We start from the raw sequence: 18,083 nt of genomic DNA on the forward strand, positions 1-18,083 counted from the left end.
TTAGGTGTATATACTGTATTATGTCTTGTACTATTTAACCATAATAATTTTGGGATATGATTTGCAAGAAATTATAATATACAGGTTAAGGTTTTCAAAGTCATCTAAGGGATTTAGACACATTGGGCCTAACTGTCATTTACATGGAGCTTCTCCACACCTTGCTAGCAGGATAAAGGAGCTTAGTTTAAATGTGATTCAGAATCATCTTCATTTAATCTCAACCACAGTTTATATACAAAATGCAGCCAGATTGTATAGAACAGTATTACAGGAACTAGTGGGTGCTTTCTGTCTCTTGAAGTATTTATTAAAAAATACTTCTTCAGATTTGATTGAATGAACCATTGGCAAAGAGAAGACTCATTAAACAAGAATGAATGGTCAGAATTTCTTAATTTGCTTTGTGTAGTGTGCACTGGAATTATGCTAGCCTCTCTCCCCTTTAGAAGACAGACTAAATGAAAGTAGGTCCTCCTATATCTGCTAGCTCAATTCCAGCACTGGTTCAGGTACAAGCTAATGAGAGGTTACCAAAATATAAAATGTTACTTGGTGAATAAGTGAACTTCATGAAAGACTGTACAAGAATCGCAGACACAGTGACAAGACCTGGAAGGGCAAAAGTGTATGTCAATTACTAGATAAAAATACATTTCAACCTCAGGAAACTAGACATTCAAAGAACCAGAGTGAAGACCTGCAGAAAAATTGGGCTAGCAGTGAATACTAAGAAGAAAAAACTGAATCAAAGTGAAATAAAAAATTAAATAGACTAAAGCAGTGTTTCCCAAACTTGGGACGCCGCTTGTGTAGGGAAAGCCCCTGGCGGGCCAGGCCGGTTTGTTTACCTGCCCCGTCCGCAGGTCCGGCCGATCGCGGCTCCCACTGGCCGCGGTTCGCTGCTCCAGGCCAATGGAAGCTGCTGGAAGCGGCAGCCAGTACATCCCTCGGCCTGCGCCGCTTCCAGCAGCTCCCATTGGCCTGGAGCAGCGAACCGTGGCCAGTGGGAGCCGCGATCGGCCGGACCTGCAGACGGGGCAGGTAAACAAACTGGCCCGGCCCGACAGGGGCTTTCCCTACACAAGCGGCGTCCCAAGTTTGGGAAACACTGGACTAAAGTAAAAAAGGAAAACAGAGAAAGGAATTATCTGTGATTGGAAATCCCTAAAGCTAGTTTTAGTTGCACTTTTGGGCCATGTGATTTTGGAGCTCACTAGTTAGATTAAATGGTAAATTAAATAACCCTACATAACAAGTCAGTCTCAGTAGATGTCTCATGTGGAGTGTATGGTGTGTTGGAGCCTCAAGCTGCCAATTCATTTTCAATCAAACTGGTCTACCAGAGGGATAACGATAACAACTGAAAATTGCACAGTAAAGTAGAAGGCTCCGTAAAAGATAATACTCCCATGTCACCTATTTACCACTAATGCCCCAATCCCACCATTAACTGTGACCTGATGGCAGGGCAGCAGCAGAGAAAAATGGGAGGGAGAGAAGAGAGGGCTGAGTTACCTCTAATGTCACAATCCCACCACTTAACAATGAACTGAGCAGTTTGAAAAGCACTAGGGGAGGGAAGGAAAAACAGGAAGAGAAGAGATTAAAAGGGAAATGAGAAGGTGCTACTTCTGATCACATAGTTCCACCCACCCTGAATTTTCCCAGGGATTCATCTATGCTGTATAATATTCATTCACAGAGTACAGCATGTACTCCAGATTTCACAACTAAAAACGTCATCTTAAGCAGAAAATAGAAAAACACTAAATATAACTATCAAAAGCTAGTTAACAAAACAGGCTATCAGATTAATACATGCCATCAGAAATTGTTTATTCCAAGAGGCACTTATCACATTGATTTTAAGCATACAGCCCAAGAGAGATTGAAACAAACAGCATAATATTCACACAAACAGCAGCTTCATTTTTGCATCCTCATACCTTTTCCATCAGCTCATTTCAGAAAACCATGCACCAACCACAATACCTATTCCTAGGGCCCTATCAAATTCACAGCCATGAAAAACGTATCACGGATTGTGAAATCTGGTCTTCCCCCATGAAATCTCGTCTTTTGTGTGCTTTTACCCTATACTATACAGATTTCACAGGGGAGACCAATGTTTCTCAAGTTGGGGGTCCTGACCCAAAAGGGAGTTGCAGGGGAGTTGCGGAATTGCCACCCTTACTTCTGTGCTGCCTTCAGAGCTGGGTGGCTGGAGAGCGGTGGCTGTTGGCCACCCTCATCATAGTGCAGGCGATATAACAATCATACTTGCTACAAGCAGAAACAACATCCATTAGAAAAATACTTTGCTCCTGAAGGACCCTGAAGATTATAATGAATTAAATTTAAATGGAGTCCATCAGTGTTTGAACAATCAAAATGTGTCATGACATTTTATTTTTGTCAAAGAGAGCCAAAGCATCTCTAGCAAAAAGTAATTATGCAGGACTGCGTAAGACTCCGTTATTTCTGATGAGTCAAAATTGTTAACTCAGATTGAATAATCCCATGACATACAAATAGTTACATTGATTTTAATGGGACTATTCAGGAGTATGGTACTATCAATGTGAGTAATGGTAACAGAATAGCGCTTACAAATTGTGAAATACGAAAGATCTACACCAAAAAACATACAAGGCCTGATTCTCTGGCAGTGTAAAGAGGACTTAAAGTGGGAGTAAATGGCAGTGTAAAGAGGACTTAAAGTGGGAGTAAATGGCAGGGTCAAGGAGGCCTTAATGCAAATGGGAATCCGCCTCAGAGAGTATATTTCATGGCTTTGGATAACTGACAAATCCAGTTTGGGGTTTAAACCAAATGATAAAAGAATTATCATTAAGAGAATATCTTTCTAGAAATGATTACAACTAAATCACAACTTTCAGGAGAGAGAGTGGAGAATGAGATCTGAATTCTAAATATCTGTTGAGAATCATCAAAGGGTGGGACATGACTAATGAAATATGTTGCTTATAATTTGGCTAATTGAGAACTATTTGAGTCTCTGATTTATGTGTGTTACCTACAAATGTGTTACTACACTTCATCATTATCTTTTATGCCAGAGTTATTGATCTTTTAATGTATTTTGAAGTGCATGTGTTCCTGACTCATGAATGATTGATGTCTGCTCTGGGAGGTTATGTTTTCTTTCTTCCATGAGCAAGACTGATAATTTATTGCTTAGATAATATGTTAACAGATAAATCTCAAAAAATTTAAATAGACACCATTTGGGTGAGCGCCTCAGCTGGTATAAATTGGTGTAGCTCTGTTGACTTAACAGAGCTATGCTGACTTACACCAGCCAAAGATCTGGCACATAATTAGTTTTCTCATGCCAACAAGATTCATCCTTGAGAGCTTTCTAGAGCATTCCCTCCCATAGAATAAGATTTATTATGAGAAAAGTCTCCTTTAGGAGACTTTAAATCATTAAGAGTTTATAAACAAAATAAATATCTCAATAAGGTTTTTAATTGCCAAGGTAAACATCACCATCTGAGTGAAAGAAGTTATATTTGGACACTTTATTACTGAAACTATTCTGCTGCTTAAACGACCTGAGTTCCCTAGTGTTGACAGGAAAAATAATTCTGGGGGGAACATACATGATTTATAGACAAAGAAAAGTCTCATTGAAACTCTTTTTAAGTAGAACTAGTAAACTGAGGAATGTGGAAATCCAGTCTTCATGACAAAAGCAAAATTAATCTTTAGTAAGTAGTTATTCTCTTATGTGAATGTGCAAAGAGAATGTCTGTTTTCGCTGATTCCTCAGAGTCCTTTATGATTGTGTCATGGATTGACTACTATTGAGAGAGAAATACTGTATATTTGCCCACCAAAGGACAACACCTTGAAACATTAACACCAATGAGAGTTATACACATAGACTGAGGGGACAACAGATCTATAAAGAGAATTTTTGTGACGGTCACACCTCATCTATGATATTTACATACAGTTAGATTCTTGCAAATATCTCAAAGTGCTTCATATAGCTAGATGGAGCTGAATACCTGCACAGTCAGAAGAAATGTAACCTTCTTTCCTGCCTGCATTTGCCTCTGGTGCTGCTAGATGATCAGTTTGATGTTGTGTTGGATTGTAACGTCAAAGGTAAGTCAGCATGTCATCCTCCTCCTTGTCTTCCTCTTTCCTCCTTTCCCTTTTCCCTTCATCCTTTCACACACTGCAAGCCTCTATCTGAAAGTGTTTAAAGTCCTAAATCTTATTTTTTAAATAGAAGGCTGCAAGTGAAATTTTCCTACCTTGCTAATTATTTTCCATTATGGGAGGAGCACAACAGTATGGACATTCATCCAGGATGCTCTGGGCAAAATGGCTAGATAAATTAAGTAGTGTAGGCTTCCCATTATTTTTCTTCAGTTCTGGAATGTCACTGGAGAAGCCTGCCAGCACACCAGAAGGAGGAGAAACTGTGGTATGAAAATCCCCTGGCAATCCCTTGACTGACTGACTGACAGAAGGGGACTCCTCATTCATGCATCTGGAGGGTAGCCACGACATGGAAGGACACGAACATGTCATGTGGTCAATCATCATAAGCCAATGCGACTGGAGGTAGGGTGGGTAGGAGAAAACATGATTTGTTTTCTCTACTGAGTCAGCTGCAGACTATCCTTCAAGGGAGAATAAATAGTTGTGTACCTGGCTCCCTGTTATCTTTGTCTCAGGCCTATTCTTTGCTTGGTGCTAGCACACTAGCAGATAGATACAAAAAGTTAAATAAAAACACTCAATAAAGATAGCTAAAATGTAATATATAGTGTCTTTGAGATGTCAGGGCGGATAAAAGTCTCTAAAACTTCCTAATGTTTCTAAAAGTGAGGAACCATGGGCCTTGCTGCCTCCCTTGCTAATGAGCATAAAAATCCTCAAACTAACTGCCTGTTCCCTTCACCTAGAGATGAACCTATTGCTTTGTATCCTAAGTGCCTATCTTTTCTGACATCACTGATCTGATCTCCCCTTGTATCCTTATGGATTTTCCCTTCCACCATTTTATTGTGCTTTCTCTTGGTTTCCTATTGCTTTTCTTGTTTTTTCTGTATAAATAATAATATCAGACAAATCCAATTCACCAATATTAACCAGGCATTCACTTCTCTTTAACATCAAGATTTCTTTACCTGAGGAGTTAATCAGGACTGAAAAAAAATGCTTGTTATCTTGAGGAACAATAAATGTTTATATTTACTGAAATATGTAGTCATGATCAGTATATTGTTACATACATTCTGAAATTCCTCATCAGAAATATCTGGACAGTTTTTTGGTATGAATATACAGCTCCACATGTAACAATTTTTTTTAAAGTTGCATTCTAAGTGGGAGATTGAATTACAAGTCCGGAAAGAAATCTATTATTTGTAGTGCCAATCAAAATGCATATATTGTCTGACTGATGCCAAGGTTATTAAGAGTTTTCATCAAAGTCAGTTGTAGCCAATCAGGAGGCACCTTTAGTATGCATTATGATTGGTTAACATTGCTTTGAACTGCTGTATTAGTCACTTCAGAAGTCCTGCTCCTGGGAGACAAAACTTCCATTGACTTCAGCAGAGACTATGGGCCATATTTTTTAAGGTATTTGGAGCCTAAAGAAGCAGATAGGCACTTAGTGGGTTTTTCAAAAGCACCTCAGTGCCTAACTGCTACACTCCCAGTCCTCCCCAGGTGCATGTCCCAGTCCCCCACTCTCCCTTAACTCTTTGGCTCAGCCCCCATAACTCCTCCTCAGTCCTCTTCCCATTTCTGTCTGGACACTTTGTCTCACTCTCCCTGACTCACCACCTTTATAGGCTCAGCTTCTCAGCCTCTTTGCATTCCAATCAACCTATTTCTCCTTGCCGTCTGAGCGCCAACAGTGGGAAGTTTGAGAATACTGGGGAGACGGTCTCCCTGCCCTCAGTTCTTGTACCTGTCACCACAGCAGTCTCTGTCTGCCAGTAGGAGCTATTTCAGGGAAAGTCCTGCTCAGCCATTGTAGCCCTGGAATGGAGCATGCTCAGTACAAATGGAATATTTGGAGAATTTAGCTGCCAAACGCTAACAAGTCTCTACTAAGCATATGTGAACTCATATTTTGGCCAAATTTTCAATGATTTTCACAGGGATAGCAAAAGGTATATCCCTGACACCAGAGTGACCCTCCTGCCAAATTTCAAGACCTTGCTCTAAAGCATGGACGTGCTAGAACGTCTCGACAAAATGGTTGTAAGAATTTTTTAACATGGGAAAATAACTTATTTTTTCCTAACCTCATTCTGAAAAAAAAAAATTAATGGAGATATCCCATCTCCTAGAACTGGAAAGGACCCCGAAAGGTCATCGAGTCCAGCCCCCTGCCTTCACTAGCAGGACAAAGTACTGATTTTGCCCCAGATCCCTAAGTGGCCCCCTCAAGGATTGAACTTACAACCAACCCTGGGTTTAGCAGGCCAATGCTCAAACCACTGAGCTATCCCTCCCCATAGCTAAACTGTTCTTGATTAAATTAAACAAACAAACAAAAAACAAACAACAATCTGCCCGAGGCAGACACCCAGCATGGAAACTTTCAATCCAAACAATTAAATTTTGGCAAAGTTATATCTCACTGAAAACAGAGTTTTGTAAAAGAAAGTGTCAGGAAACCTATAATAAAAACTAAAAGACTGCATAATTTACAGTATGTGTGAAGGTTATTTAGGCCTCAGTCCTGCAAGGAATTCTGCACTAGCAGATATTTGTGCCTGAGCAGAGCTCCACTGAAGTCAATGAGGCTGTGTCTGCAGGGATCCTCCCCTAAGGCACTCCTCACTGCAGTGAGGCCTGTTTTGTTTTCTTTTTAACTGTTTGGAATGTCTATTTTTTAAGGTTTCAGAGTAGCAGCCGTGTTAGTCTGTATCCGCAAAAATAACAGGAGTACTTGTGGCACCTTAGAGACTAACAAATTTATTAGAGCATAAGCTTTCGTGGGCTACAACCCACTTCTTCGGATGCATATAGAGTGAACCATATATTGAGGAGATATATATACACACACATACAGAGAGCATGAACAGGTGGGAGTTGTCTTACCAACTCTGAGAGGCCAATTAAGTAAGAGAAAAAAAACTTTTGAAGTGATAATCAAGATGGCTCAGTACAGACAGTTTGATAAGAAGCAAGTGTGAAAATACTTACAAGGGGAGATAGATTCAATGTTTGTAATGGCTCAGCCATTCCCAATCCCTATTTAGCCCTGAGTTGATTGTGTCTAGTTTGCATATCAATTCCAGCTCAGCAGTCTCTCGTTGGAGTCTGTTTTTGAAGTTTTTCTGTTTTAAGATAGCCACCCGCAGGTCTGCCAAAGAATGGCCAGACAGGTTAAAGTGTTCTCCCACTGGTTTTTGAGTATTATGATTCCTGATGTCAGATTTGTGTCCATTAATTCTTTTGCGTAGAGACTGTCCGGTTTGGCCAATGTACATGGCAGAGGGGCATTGCTGGCACATGATGGCATATATCACATTGGTAGATGTGCAGGTGAACGAGCCACCGATGGTATGGCTGATGTGATTAGGCCCTATGATGGTGTCACTTGAATAGATATGTGGACAGAGTTGGCATCGGGCTTTGTTACAAGGATAGGTTCCTGGGTCAGTGTTTTTGTTCAGTGATGTGTGGTTGCTGGTGAGTATTTGCTTTAGGTTGGGGGGTTGTCTGTAAGCGAGGACAGGTCTGTCTCCCAAGATCTGTGAGAGTAAAGGATCATCTTTCAGGATAGGTTGTAGATCTCTGATGATGCGCTGGAGAGGTTTTAGTTGGGGGCTGAAGGTGACAGCTAGTGGTGTTCTGTTATGTTCTTTGTTGGCCCTGTCTTGTAGGAGGTGACTTCTGGGTACTCGTCTGGCTCTGTCAATCTGTTTTTTCACTTCAGCAGGTGGGTATTGTAGTTTTAAGAATGCTTGATAGAGATCTTGTAGGTGCTTGTCTCTATCTGAGGGATTGGAGCAAATGCGGTTATATCTTAGAGCTTGGCTGTAGACAATGGATCGTGTGGTGTGTCCTGGATGGAAGCTGGAGGCATGTAGGTAAGTGTAGCGGTCAGTAGGTTTCCGGTACAGGGTGGTATTTATGTGACCATCGCTTATTAGCACAGTAGTGTCCAGGAAATGGACCGCTTGTGTGGATTGATCTAGGCTGAGGTTGATGGTGGGATGGAAATTATTGAAATCATGGTGGAATTCCTCAAGGGCTTCTTTTCCATGGGTCCAGATGATGAAGATGTCATCAATGTAGCGCAAGTAGAGTAGGGGCGTTAGGGGACGAGAGCTAAGGAAGCGTTGTTCTAAGTCAGCCATAAAAATGTTGGCATACTGCGGGGCCATGCGGGTACCCATAGCAGTGCCGCTGACTTGAAGGTATATATTGTCCCCAAATGTGAAATAGTTGTGGGTGAGGACAAAGTCACAGAGTTCAGCCACCAGGTTAGCTGTGACATTATCGGGGATACTGTTCCTGATAGCTTGTAGTCCATCTGTGTGTGGAATATTGGTGTAGAGGGCTTCTACGTCCATAGTGGCCAGGATGGTGTTTTCTGGAAGATCACCGATGGATTCTAGTTTCCTCAGGAAGTCAGTAGTATCTCGAAGATAGCTAGGAGTGCTGGTAGCGTAGGGTCTGAGGAGAGAGTCCACATAACCAGACAAGCCTGATGTTAGGGTGCCAATGCCTGAGATGATGGGGCGTCCAGGATTTCCAGGTTTATGGATCTTGGGTAGCAAATAGAATGTCCCTGGTCGGGGTTCTAGCCATGTGTCTGTACAGATTTGTTCCTGTGCTTTGTCAGGGAGTTTTTTTAGCAGATGGTGTAGTTTCTTTAGGTAATCCTCAGTGGGATCAGAGGATAATGGCCTCTGATACTCAAAAACCAGTGGGAGAACACTTTAACCTGTCTGGCCATTCTTTGGCAGACCTGCGGGTGGCTATCTTAAAACAGAAAAACTTCAAAAACAGACTCCAACGAGAGACTGCTGAGCTGGAATTGATATGCAAACTAGACACAATCAACTCAGGGCTAAATAGGGATTGGGAATGGCTGAGCCATTACAAACATTGAATCTATCTCCCCTTGTAAGTATTTTCACACTTGCTTCTTATCAAACTGTCTGTACTGAGCCATCTTGATTATCACTTCAAAAGTTTTTTTTCTCTTACTTAATTGGCCTCTCAGAGTTGGTAAGACAACTCCCACCTGTTCATGCTCTCTGTATGTGTGTGTATATATATCTCCTCAATATATGGTTCACTCTATATGCATCCGAAGAAGTGGGTTGTAGCCCACGAAAGCTTATGCTCTAATAAATTTGTTAGTCTCTAAGGTGCCACAAGTACTTCTATTTTTTAAATTGTTCTGATTATTTTAACTAAATATATATATTTAAATTCTCCATTTACCTGCTGAATGAAGAGCTCCTGGGACTTTCTTGCTTATTCCATTTTCTTGTCAACTGTTCTGTAGTGTTCCATTTGATTAATCTTTCCTGTTTTCTTTTCCGTCAGTGGATGGACTTCCTAACAAAGACTAAACATTCTCTTCCAGAGTTGCTCTAGTACTCCCTAATTCCATCCTTAATTTTCTGTTGGGTTTGCAAGCATTTAGATGTATTGAGTATTAAGTATCTCACATTTCATTCAAACTTCCCCTTTCCTTTTATCTATCATTTATTGAGAAATTATGATCTTCTTCAGGAAATTATAACAAGCATGAGGGGAATGTGGAAGGACTGGGAGATTGACTAACAGAATAAGTTTTAGTAAACAGTTCTATATCTTTATATACCAAAATGAAGATAAGTATACGGAGAAACTCTTGTATATGGGCAACTTTCTTGTTATTACTCTTAGATATAGTCTGGGAGGTCATCTAACTACTGCACAGCTGTTCTCTGCTCCTGAAGGCCAGAATTTACATCTTGTGTTTGCCAACTGTTAGACTTCTATATCAAGCAAGCAATCTGAATCCTGACTCTGTTCACAGGCAGGGGTTCATTTTCTTTAATATTAATGTAGCTCGTTTGCAACCCATGGGAAATAAGGAAATAAAAATGTTTGCTTCTTATTATGGAAATATCCCAAGAACGGTTGGTAGTTGATACCTGGTCCATTCTCAAAAAGTATCACTTGGAAACTGGGAAGTGGGTCTGGGGATATACTCCAGGGATACCAATAAAGGATCTAATCATTATTCTGAACAAATGCAGTTACAAGAACATTTTTGTGGTTTAAAAAATAACAACCAAAACTTGCCTTTTAAGCAAAGCAACTGGAAGATGATCATTTGTACACTTTGGCACAATCTTATATTACTGTTAGACACATCCTAAACTTGCGAAGCTAGGAACTTTAGTAGTGACTGGTATACAGAAACATCCCTAGCACTGACTCTGACCCTGAGAAGTGTTAAGCATTTACAAGCTGATGGGAGCTGACTGTGCTCAGCCCCTGCAGACACCCAGTCTTTTTGGCAGCACAATTATTTGTTGGGAAAAGTTGTTGAAAGCATATATTTTTAATTGGCACTGAAAAGGGCATTCAGCTTAGGGAGAAGGGTGTCTACTCTCCATATTCTTAAAATACTCACAGTAACGTTCAACAAATAGGGGCCAGATCCTACCACCCTTATGTGAGTAAGTGCTAATCACTATACCTGAGAAGTCCCACTGCGCACTACAGTGAGGTGGTTACACACTTCCCCTAGGGAGGGAAGCTTTTCCTGAACTTCAGAGATTCACCACCCAAGCTCAATTCCCTATATGGGCCACCATTTGTAACCCTATACCCCAGACTGTATTGCTGGCGGTGGGGATTGAACCTAGAACCTCTGGATATAAATGCCCAAGACTTTGCTACCTGAGTGAAAAGGGACTATTCATGAGTAAATGCTGTTCAGTACAGGCAATGGCTGCAGAATCTAGCCTTAAATGCACTGTCTATTCTGAGACACAGAAACACCTTCTGGCTGACATTTTTTACAGTATTTGTTCCCAGGACCAAACTACAGGTAGAAGAATTATTCCCTCTGTTTTAATATTCAGAATGAAATATAAATATATCTAAAGTAATTCAGAATTACAGTATGTAAGACTCAAGCAGATTGCTAAGTAGAACTTGTGCAATATAATCACAGTTTTCTTGTGTGTACATCACAATGCCCAGGTAACACTGCCAAGCAACTAATCTTCCCGTAAAAACAGAAACACTGTAGTACTACACCAAAGCAAACTCAATGAGCTGCCTAAAACAATAACCTATTGAGAATTTATTGACTGCAAAACCTTCAGCAATGTCAATGAGGAGTACTTGTGGCACCTTAGAGACTAAAATTTATTTGGGCATAAGCTTTTGTGGGCTAAACCCACTTCATCAGATGCATGGAGTGGAAAATACAGTAGGAAGATATATATACAGAGTACATGAAAAGATGGGGGTTGCCGTACCAATTATAACGAGACAATTCAATTAAAGTGGGCTATTATCAGCAGGAGGAAAAATCACTTTTGTAGTGGTAATCAGGGTGGCCCATTTCAAAGAGTTGACAAGAAGGTGTGAGTAACAGTAGGGGGAAAATTAGCATGGGGAAATCTGAAACCTTCAGCAATGTGTATTTTAACCCAGTAGTTCTCAACCAGGGATTCAGGGCCCCTAGGAGGTTTCACGGGTCCACCAAGCAGGACCAGCATTAGACTCGCTTGCGGCTTAGGGCAGAAAGCCAAAGCCCCACCACATGGGGCTGAAGCCGAAGTCTGAGCAATGTAGCTTTGTGGTGGCCCCTGTGGCATGGGGCCCCAGGAAATTGCCCTGCTTGCTACCCCCTAATGCCAGCCCTGGCTTTTATATGCAGAAAACCAGTTATTGTGCACAGGTGGGCTGTGGAGTTTTTATAGCATGTTAGGAGGGGCTCGGAAAAAAGGTTGAGAACCCCTGTTTTAACCAATTTCTTTTCTGTATTTTACAGTATTTATTATTAATAATAATTATTATATTATACAATGTCATGTCTTTGAGTTTAGAGACATATTTTTTCACTTGGGATGAACATGGTTTCCCTTCTCCACAATGTCATATCACACCATCTTTATATTTGATTCTAGGCTGCATAGCTCTGATTTCTCCTCATGGAAACAATCAGTTCGCTATCTCATGATTAAGCCCAGAGATACAATTCTGTGGGACAGATTATAGCTAGGAGGCAGAGCAAGAGAATGCAAGTACCCTCACACTGCCCCTCTTTTACTCTTCACCATGGGCCAACCACAACGTAGCTGGTGAAGAAATGGACAGAATTGCCCATACAGTCAAGGACAGAGGACAGGGAACTCCTGTCTCTGCTATTCAGGAGCTGCTAGGGGAAGGCTTGGCCCTGGATGAAGTAGACTTCAGGACTGTCCTAACTTGTAACCATAATACAGTGGTCACTTGCAAGGACACAGAATCATCAGGGCATTTGAATGCCCCAGCCCTTTGATGACCCCTCCACTCCCCTCCCCAGTTAATCTGGCCTGTCCTATTTGTCCCACCCTGGAACCTGGAATGCCCCTTGTATATGGGAGAGGTGGTAGAGAGTTGGGAAAGCTGGTTCTGTGCCTCCTGTACAAAGTGATGCCAACTCTCATGGTTTTATTTCACAAGTCTCACAATACTTGATGTTTTTCTTAAAGGCAGAGATCCAGGATTTCTGTGATTATGTGAGAATCTCAGCTTGCTTGCTTTCTTTGTAAGCTCTTAGCTCTTGTAATTGAATGAGGGCTAAAATGTGAACCCTAACCGTTGCAATATTGAATGCAAATAAAAATACCCCACATTTTATTATTTTTTAAATCTCATAAATTTTAAGCCAATCATATGATTTTTTGTAGTCTGAGTCATGATTCTAAAATTTCCTGAGGTAGGTAATACTGCATTCAGGTGTACTACCGCCCCAGCGAGAGGAGGTAGTTTTCCCTGTAGGAAGCCTTTTTCCTGACCTAGCCTTTTGCACCAGCCTCGCTGGCTCGAACAGGCCATAGGACAATAAGGAATTGTTCCAAAAGACATGGTTGAAAGTAAGACAATGGCCAATCTCCGCTCCATAATAGTGAGCAGAGCTGGCTGTGAGCAGGGGAAGGAATAGCATGTTGCACTTATTTAAAAAGGATGAAGAGCTGGTGTGGCAGTGTTTTCTACCCAGGACGAATTCTAGATGAGTTAGCCAGAATTGCTCCCACTGCTGTGCAGCCCGTCTGCCAACACATTAAAGTAGGGCCGTGCTTTAAGGCACAATCTAACCTTAAGACCCAGTCTAGACTACATAAAAAGGTTTAAAAAAAAAAAACATGAATTAACATTTTAAAACCACCTTTTCTTAGTCTAGACAAAGCCTAAGTGTGTTCATTTCTACTAAGAACCCACATTCTTTTCCTTTTTCAGAACAGTACTCCAAAGAGAGTTGAAACCTGTCTCTGTATTCCCTTTTCTAAAGAAACCAGATACTTTCTAAAAAAGCTGTTTTTATTTCTCCAGACTTAATCAGGTCATAGTGGTAGATGTATATTAGGGCTGTAAAATGTGGTTACAGTTCACAGAGCTTAAAACAAAAGTCAAGGGCAGGAATTCATAGTTGTATTGTGTCCCCTTTATGCCAACTCTGCTAGTGACTACGAAACAGCTGTAAGTTCTTCTCCACTGGGTTTCAGAAGTCCTTCTGGGCAGAGCCAGAACTGGCATAACTGGTTCCAAGACACCTCCTTTCCCGTGGAGCCCTTGGAACAAGGGTGTACTAGGCCATGTTGAGATGAGGCATATACAGGCGTGTGAGTAGCAGTATACAAACTGGTTAATCCCCAGTAAAACAATGTTCTGTAGATTCTCTCCCCCCCCCCCCCCCCCGCTTTGGCTGTATCTACATTCAGAAATGTTGGGAAATCTTCCACCTCAGGTCTAGATGAGAAAAATGATGGTAAAATGCATATGACCTTAGACAGGGTCAGGATGAAACTGCCCTTGAACAGTATCAGAGTGTTTGAAGGGAAGTAGGGACAGTTTGAGCTGCTTGGAAAATGCAGATTTGGGGCCCCAAAGGTTCAGTCTTCAGAACCAGGGGATTTGGGGGGGGGGAGTTCATGTTTAGGACAGGGGGAGGCGTGTGCTCACCAAGGTTTGACCCAGGGCTAAGGGGGTTTGGGCTGCGGCCGCAGGGCAGTTTGGTCCCAAAAAGTTTGGTTCTCGGGAGGGGGGTGTTTGGATCCAGATGGGATTTGCTGATTCGGGTCCTGGGGCAGAACGGTGCTGGAACAATTTGTAAGAGCCATTGAACCAAACTGTAAACCCTGGTAACGTTAACCACTTTCAGCCAAGGGTCGCGACAGCACCTGTGCTGGGGCAGGAGGTTTTGGATCCCGGGAAGTTCGTGCTCAGGGAGGCTGGGGCGGTCCCGGGGCGGAGGAAGTCCGGGTCCTGTTACAGGGGTGGCGTTCGGGTTCTGGTCCGGAGGCGATGGGTGCTGGCCCACGAGCGGCTCCGGGACAGGGGGAGGAGGGCGCGGTTTGAGGTTCCCTGGGAAGGGGGTTCGGCCCTCGGGAGGGCGGGTCCCTGTGGGGGGATTTAGGTCTCGCGGTGGATCAGACTTAGGGGACTCGGGGAAGTGGCCGCTCTTCGGGGGTCCCCTTTGCTTCTTACCCGCAGGTACAAATCTCGCACAGGCACCGCTTCTCCTTCATCCTCCCGCTGTCGCTGCCTGCCCGGCTCTCCTGTCCCGCCCCTCGGAGCCACGGTAACCAGGGAAGCGCCCGGTCGCCTGGCAACCGCCGCGGCGTCCCTAGAATAGCCCTCTCCCGGCTTCCGTAAGTCGTCACAAAGGGGGTGGAGACAAAAGGTGCGCGCAGTAGTAGCGACTTCCGGCCGTGGGCAGTTGGCTGTGCTGTCACGAGGAGAGGGGGGAATTCGCGGGGTGAGTGACTAGCCGGGCCCTGTCCTTCCCCTGGGGGCCCGGCCTGTGTCTCCTGCCCCCAGTAGAAGGGAGCTGCGGGGTTTCTCAATTGCCTCATACCAGGCTGAGGTCATTTCCGGATCAGCCGGGGTGGGTGGCAGCCGGCTCTGCCTTCAGGGGTCCCCTCGGCTGGCTCTTCATCCCCCTCCTCCACACCCACGGTACAGAGGGCGGGGCCCGCGGTGACTCCTGCGTTGGGTGGGCCCGGCCAGTTGTACTAAGAGTTGCGGTGTCCCCACTGTACGCACCCACGCTCTGTTGGGCAGTATCTTGTCTACCTGGCGGTTGCGTTGCCCTCGTCTCTAGAGGGGTTTGTATGAAAGGGGCACCATTAATCGCGTGAACTGTAAACAGTTAACATAAATAAATATCAAATACCTGCGGGTACTGCACATGTGCTCCCCAAGCCCCCCGACAGTCATTGTGGTTTTACAATCCGCCTTTCCTCTTTAAAAATGATTTTCTCTACTTTGTTGCTCTGCAAGACGCGCATGATGAAACTTACAAGCATCTAAGCACGTGTTGCTTTACTCATAAGTGTTCCCACTGATGTCAATGGGACTACTCGTGTGAGTAAAGTTACACGCTTGTTTAATTGTTTGCAGGATCAGGGCCAGCATAACTATCTGGGGAAACAGTCAAACGTATTATGTATGCGGAGTGCTGTCAAACACACAAAGTGAGCGGGGCGGGGGAAAGAACCGTGATTCAATTATAGTCACCACAGGGATTGTTTTACCTGTCTTTGAAAGAATGGTGGCTGCCAAATTTACACTGTCCCTTTAAATTATGTGTGTGGTTCTGCCCAGTTTAAATGGACAGATTTCCACTGTGTATTTTGTTGTGTTTATAAACAAATACATGAAAAATTTATATGATCAAAACCGGAAAATTTGTCCTTCTGTTTGTAAATCTCTTTGGTATCTGATCTGGAGTGCTTGGTGCTATAGAAACATAATTTATTAGGTTTCAGAGTAGCAGCCGTGTTAGTCTGTATCCGTGGGCTACAACCCACTTCTTCGGAAGAAGTGGGTTGTAGCCCACGAAAGCTTATGCTCTAATAAATTTGTTAGTCTCTAAGGTGCCACAAGTACTCCTGTTCTTTTTGATAATTTATTAGCTATCTAAGTACTGCCCGTGGATGGGTTTAGGTTTAGTTGATATTTATATATAAGCTAAACTATAAACACTTGTGTGTGCATTTAAAAAAATTCAGATGTTTCTTGAGTTATGATGCTAGTATAAAATGCTTTTTCCTAATTTGCAGAAATAGGTAATCATGGTTCTCACTAGTTTGGAGAAGATGATTGGACTCCAGAAAAAGCCGGCCAGTATCAGGAATATCTGTATACTGGCTCATGTGGACCACGGTAAGAGGGACTTTTTGCTATAAGCAGTCATTTAGAGATATGTTCTTGTGTGTTCAGATTAAATTATAAAAGGATATTTCTGTCATCTTGCTGAAGATACGTGTTTCAGACCATTGATTTTTCATGTGTTTAAATTCATGGGTTCAGTTCAGGGCTGATTTGACCCCGGGCACAGGGCCACTGATAGTGAGAAGTCCTCCTAGAAGGCACCCCTGCTCTCAGTGTCCTATGGTGTTGGTGGGGGTGTAGGCAACATAGCCCCTAAAGTGGACAGTAATGGCCAATAACAGGGCATTTCAACAACTGCTGGGTGATATGCTATTCATATTCCCCCACCCCCTTACTTAAATAGCTGGCTATGGAACTCTGGCTGTAACTTAAACCTTTAGTGGAGTGTGAATCTGCTATAGGGTGCAGCATTGATCCCTGGTGAAAGGTGGTATAAATTGCCCCCTGACCTCACAGCGCACTAGTGGGCAGTGGTATTACTTGTCAAACCTGTGCTCATCCATACTATTTGAAAAAATAAAATGAAAAGGAAAGGAAAGTAAAATGCAGTCAAGTGACGTCTCTTCACTCGTGGGATCAGCATACTTGTTTGAAATCTGAAAAGTCCCTTTCTTCCCTTGGTACAGACTAACTGCTTTGCATTTTTGAGGCGAGGCAGGGTGGCATTACTGGGCTTGGGAGGGCTGCTACAATATCTGGCTTCTAAATGGGGAGAGTAGACTATAAAAAAAAAAAAAAACACTCCTCCCAAGCCACATTGTAATAAAAGTAATCAAAACATGTGTGTACATGGAAGTAGGTTGTGTATGTGCATGTGCACATTAAATAATATATATGTTCCAGAAAATTAAGAACTTTGTTTAAAATTGGTTAAGGTTACTCAAGTGCACATATGACCAACACAACCATATAAAAGCCAGGAAATCCCTAGTTAAGCCGACAGCTGTGAATTTACCTTTTCCACTGTACCTATCTTGCTTTCACTGCCCATCTAAGTTGTCTTTTCCTGTGGCTTCTACACAAAACATGGAACTTTGATCATGTGGAGTGCTTAGAAATTAATGTTTTCTAATTGTTTAGAATCTTTAATTGGTAGTGTGTTGTAGTAAATGGTTAGTGTCTATGTAGTTTTTTTTTAGTTGATTTTTTTTTAATTGTGTTGTGCTAGATGGTTAATGGAAGAAATATTTTGGTGTTTAAGTGGAAATAATTTGAAATAGTGTTTATTGTTTTGGGAGGTTATTGTTTAATGTCGTAATTACGAGTTATGGTGGGGTTTTTGTTGTTGTTTCAACATATTGTTTTGGTCACAGTTAAGGTTGCATGCTTTTTGTGGAGCTGGAGAAGAGAGTCATATCTTGTGAGAGGCAGATGTAGGTGATGTTGAGTAACCTTCGCTGGTTTTTAATAAAGTATTTTTATTAGTTTTTTTTAAGAAACCTGTGTGCCTGTTGATAGTTACTAGCTTGTAGCAATATCAAGTTTGATAACCCATTGGTGTGTGTGTATTTAAACAAAGTCACTTATTTTTCTTTAAAGGCAAAACCACTCTAGCTGACTGTCTGATATCTAGCAATGGAATAATCTCCAATCGATTGGCAGGAAAGGTACAGTTATAATCTAATATAATTAATGAGTGGAGTTTTTAAGAGTTCCTATACATTTTG

General features: G+C 42.3%; 1 protein-coding gene across 1 annotated transcript in view; it reads left to right on the plus strand.

Annotated features, from left to right (window-relative positions):
* Positions 1 to 14,947: 14,947 nt before the first annotated feature.
* The window catches only part of EFL1 (elongation factor like GTPase 1), a 167,421-nt gene continuing 164,285 nt past the window's right edge, over positions 14,948 to 18,083 (plus strand). The window contains exons 1-3 of the mRNA XM_065411755.1: positions 14,948 to 14,998; positions 16,305 to 16,407; positions 17,956 to 18,023. Of these exons, the coding sequence (XP_065267827.1) occupies positions 16,317 to 16,407; positions 17,956 to 18,023 (159 nt within the window). The 5' untranslated portion in view covers positions 14,948 to 14,998; positions 16,305 to 16,316. The remainder of the gene's footprint in view (positions 14,999 to 16,304; positions 16,408 to 17,955; positions 18,024 to 18,083) is intronic.

This window comes from Emys orbicularis, chromosome 10, assembly GCF_028017835.1.
Source record: "Emys orbicularis isolate rEmyOrb1 chromosome 10, rEmyOrb1.hap1, whole genome shotgun sequence".
NCBI lineage: Eukaryota > Metazoa > Chordata > Testudines > Emydidae > Emys > Emys orbicularis.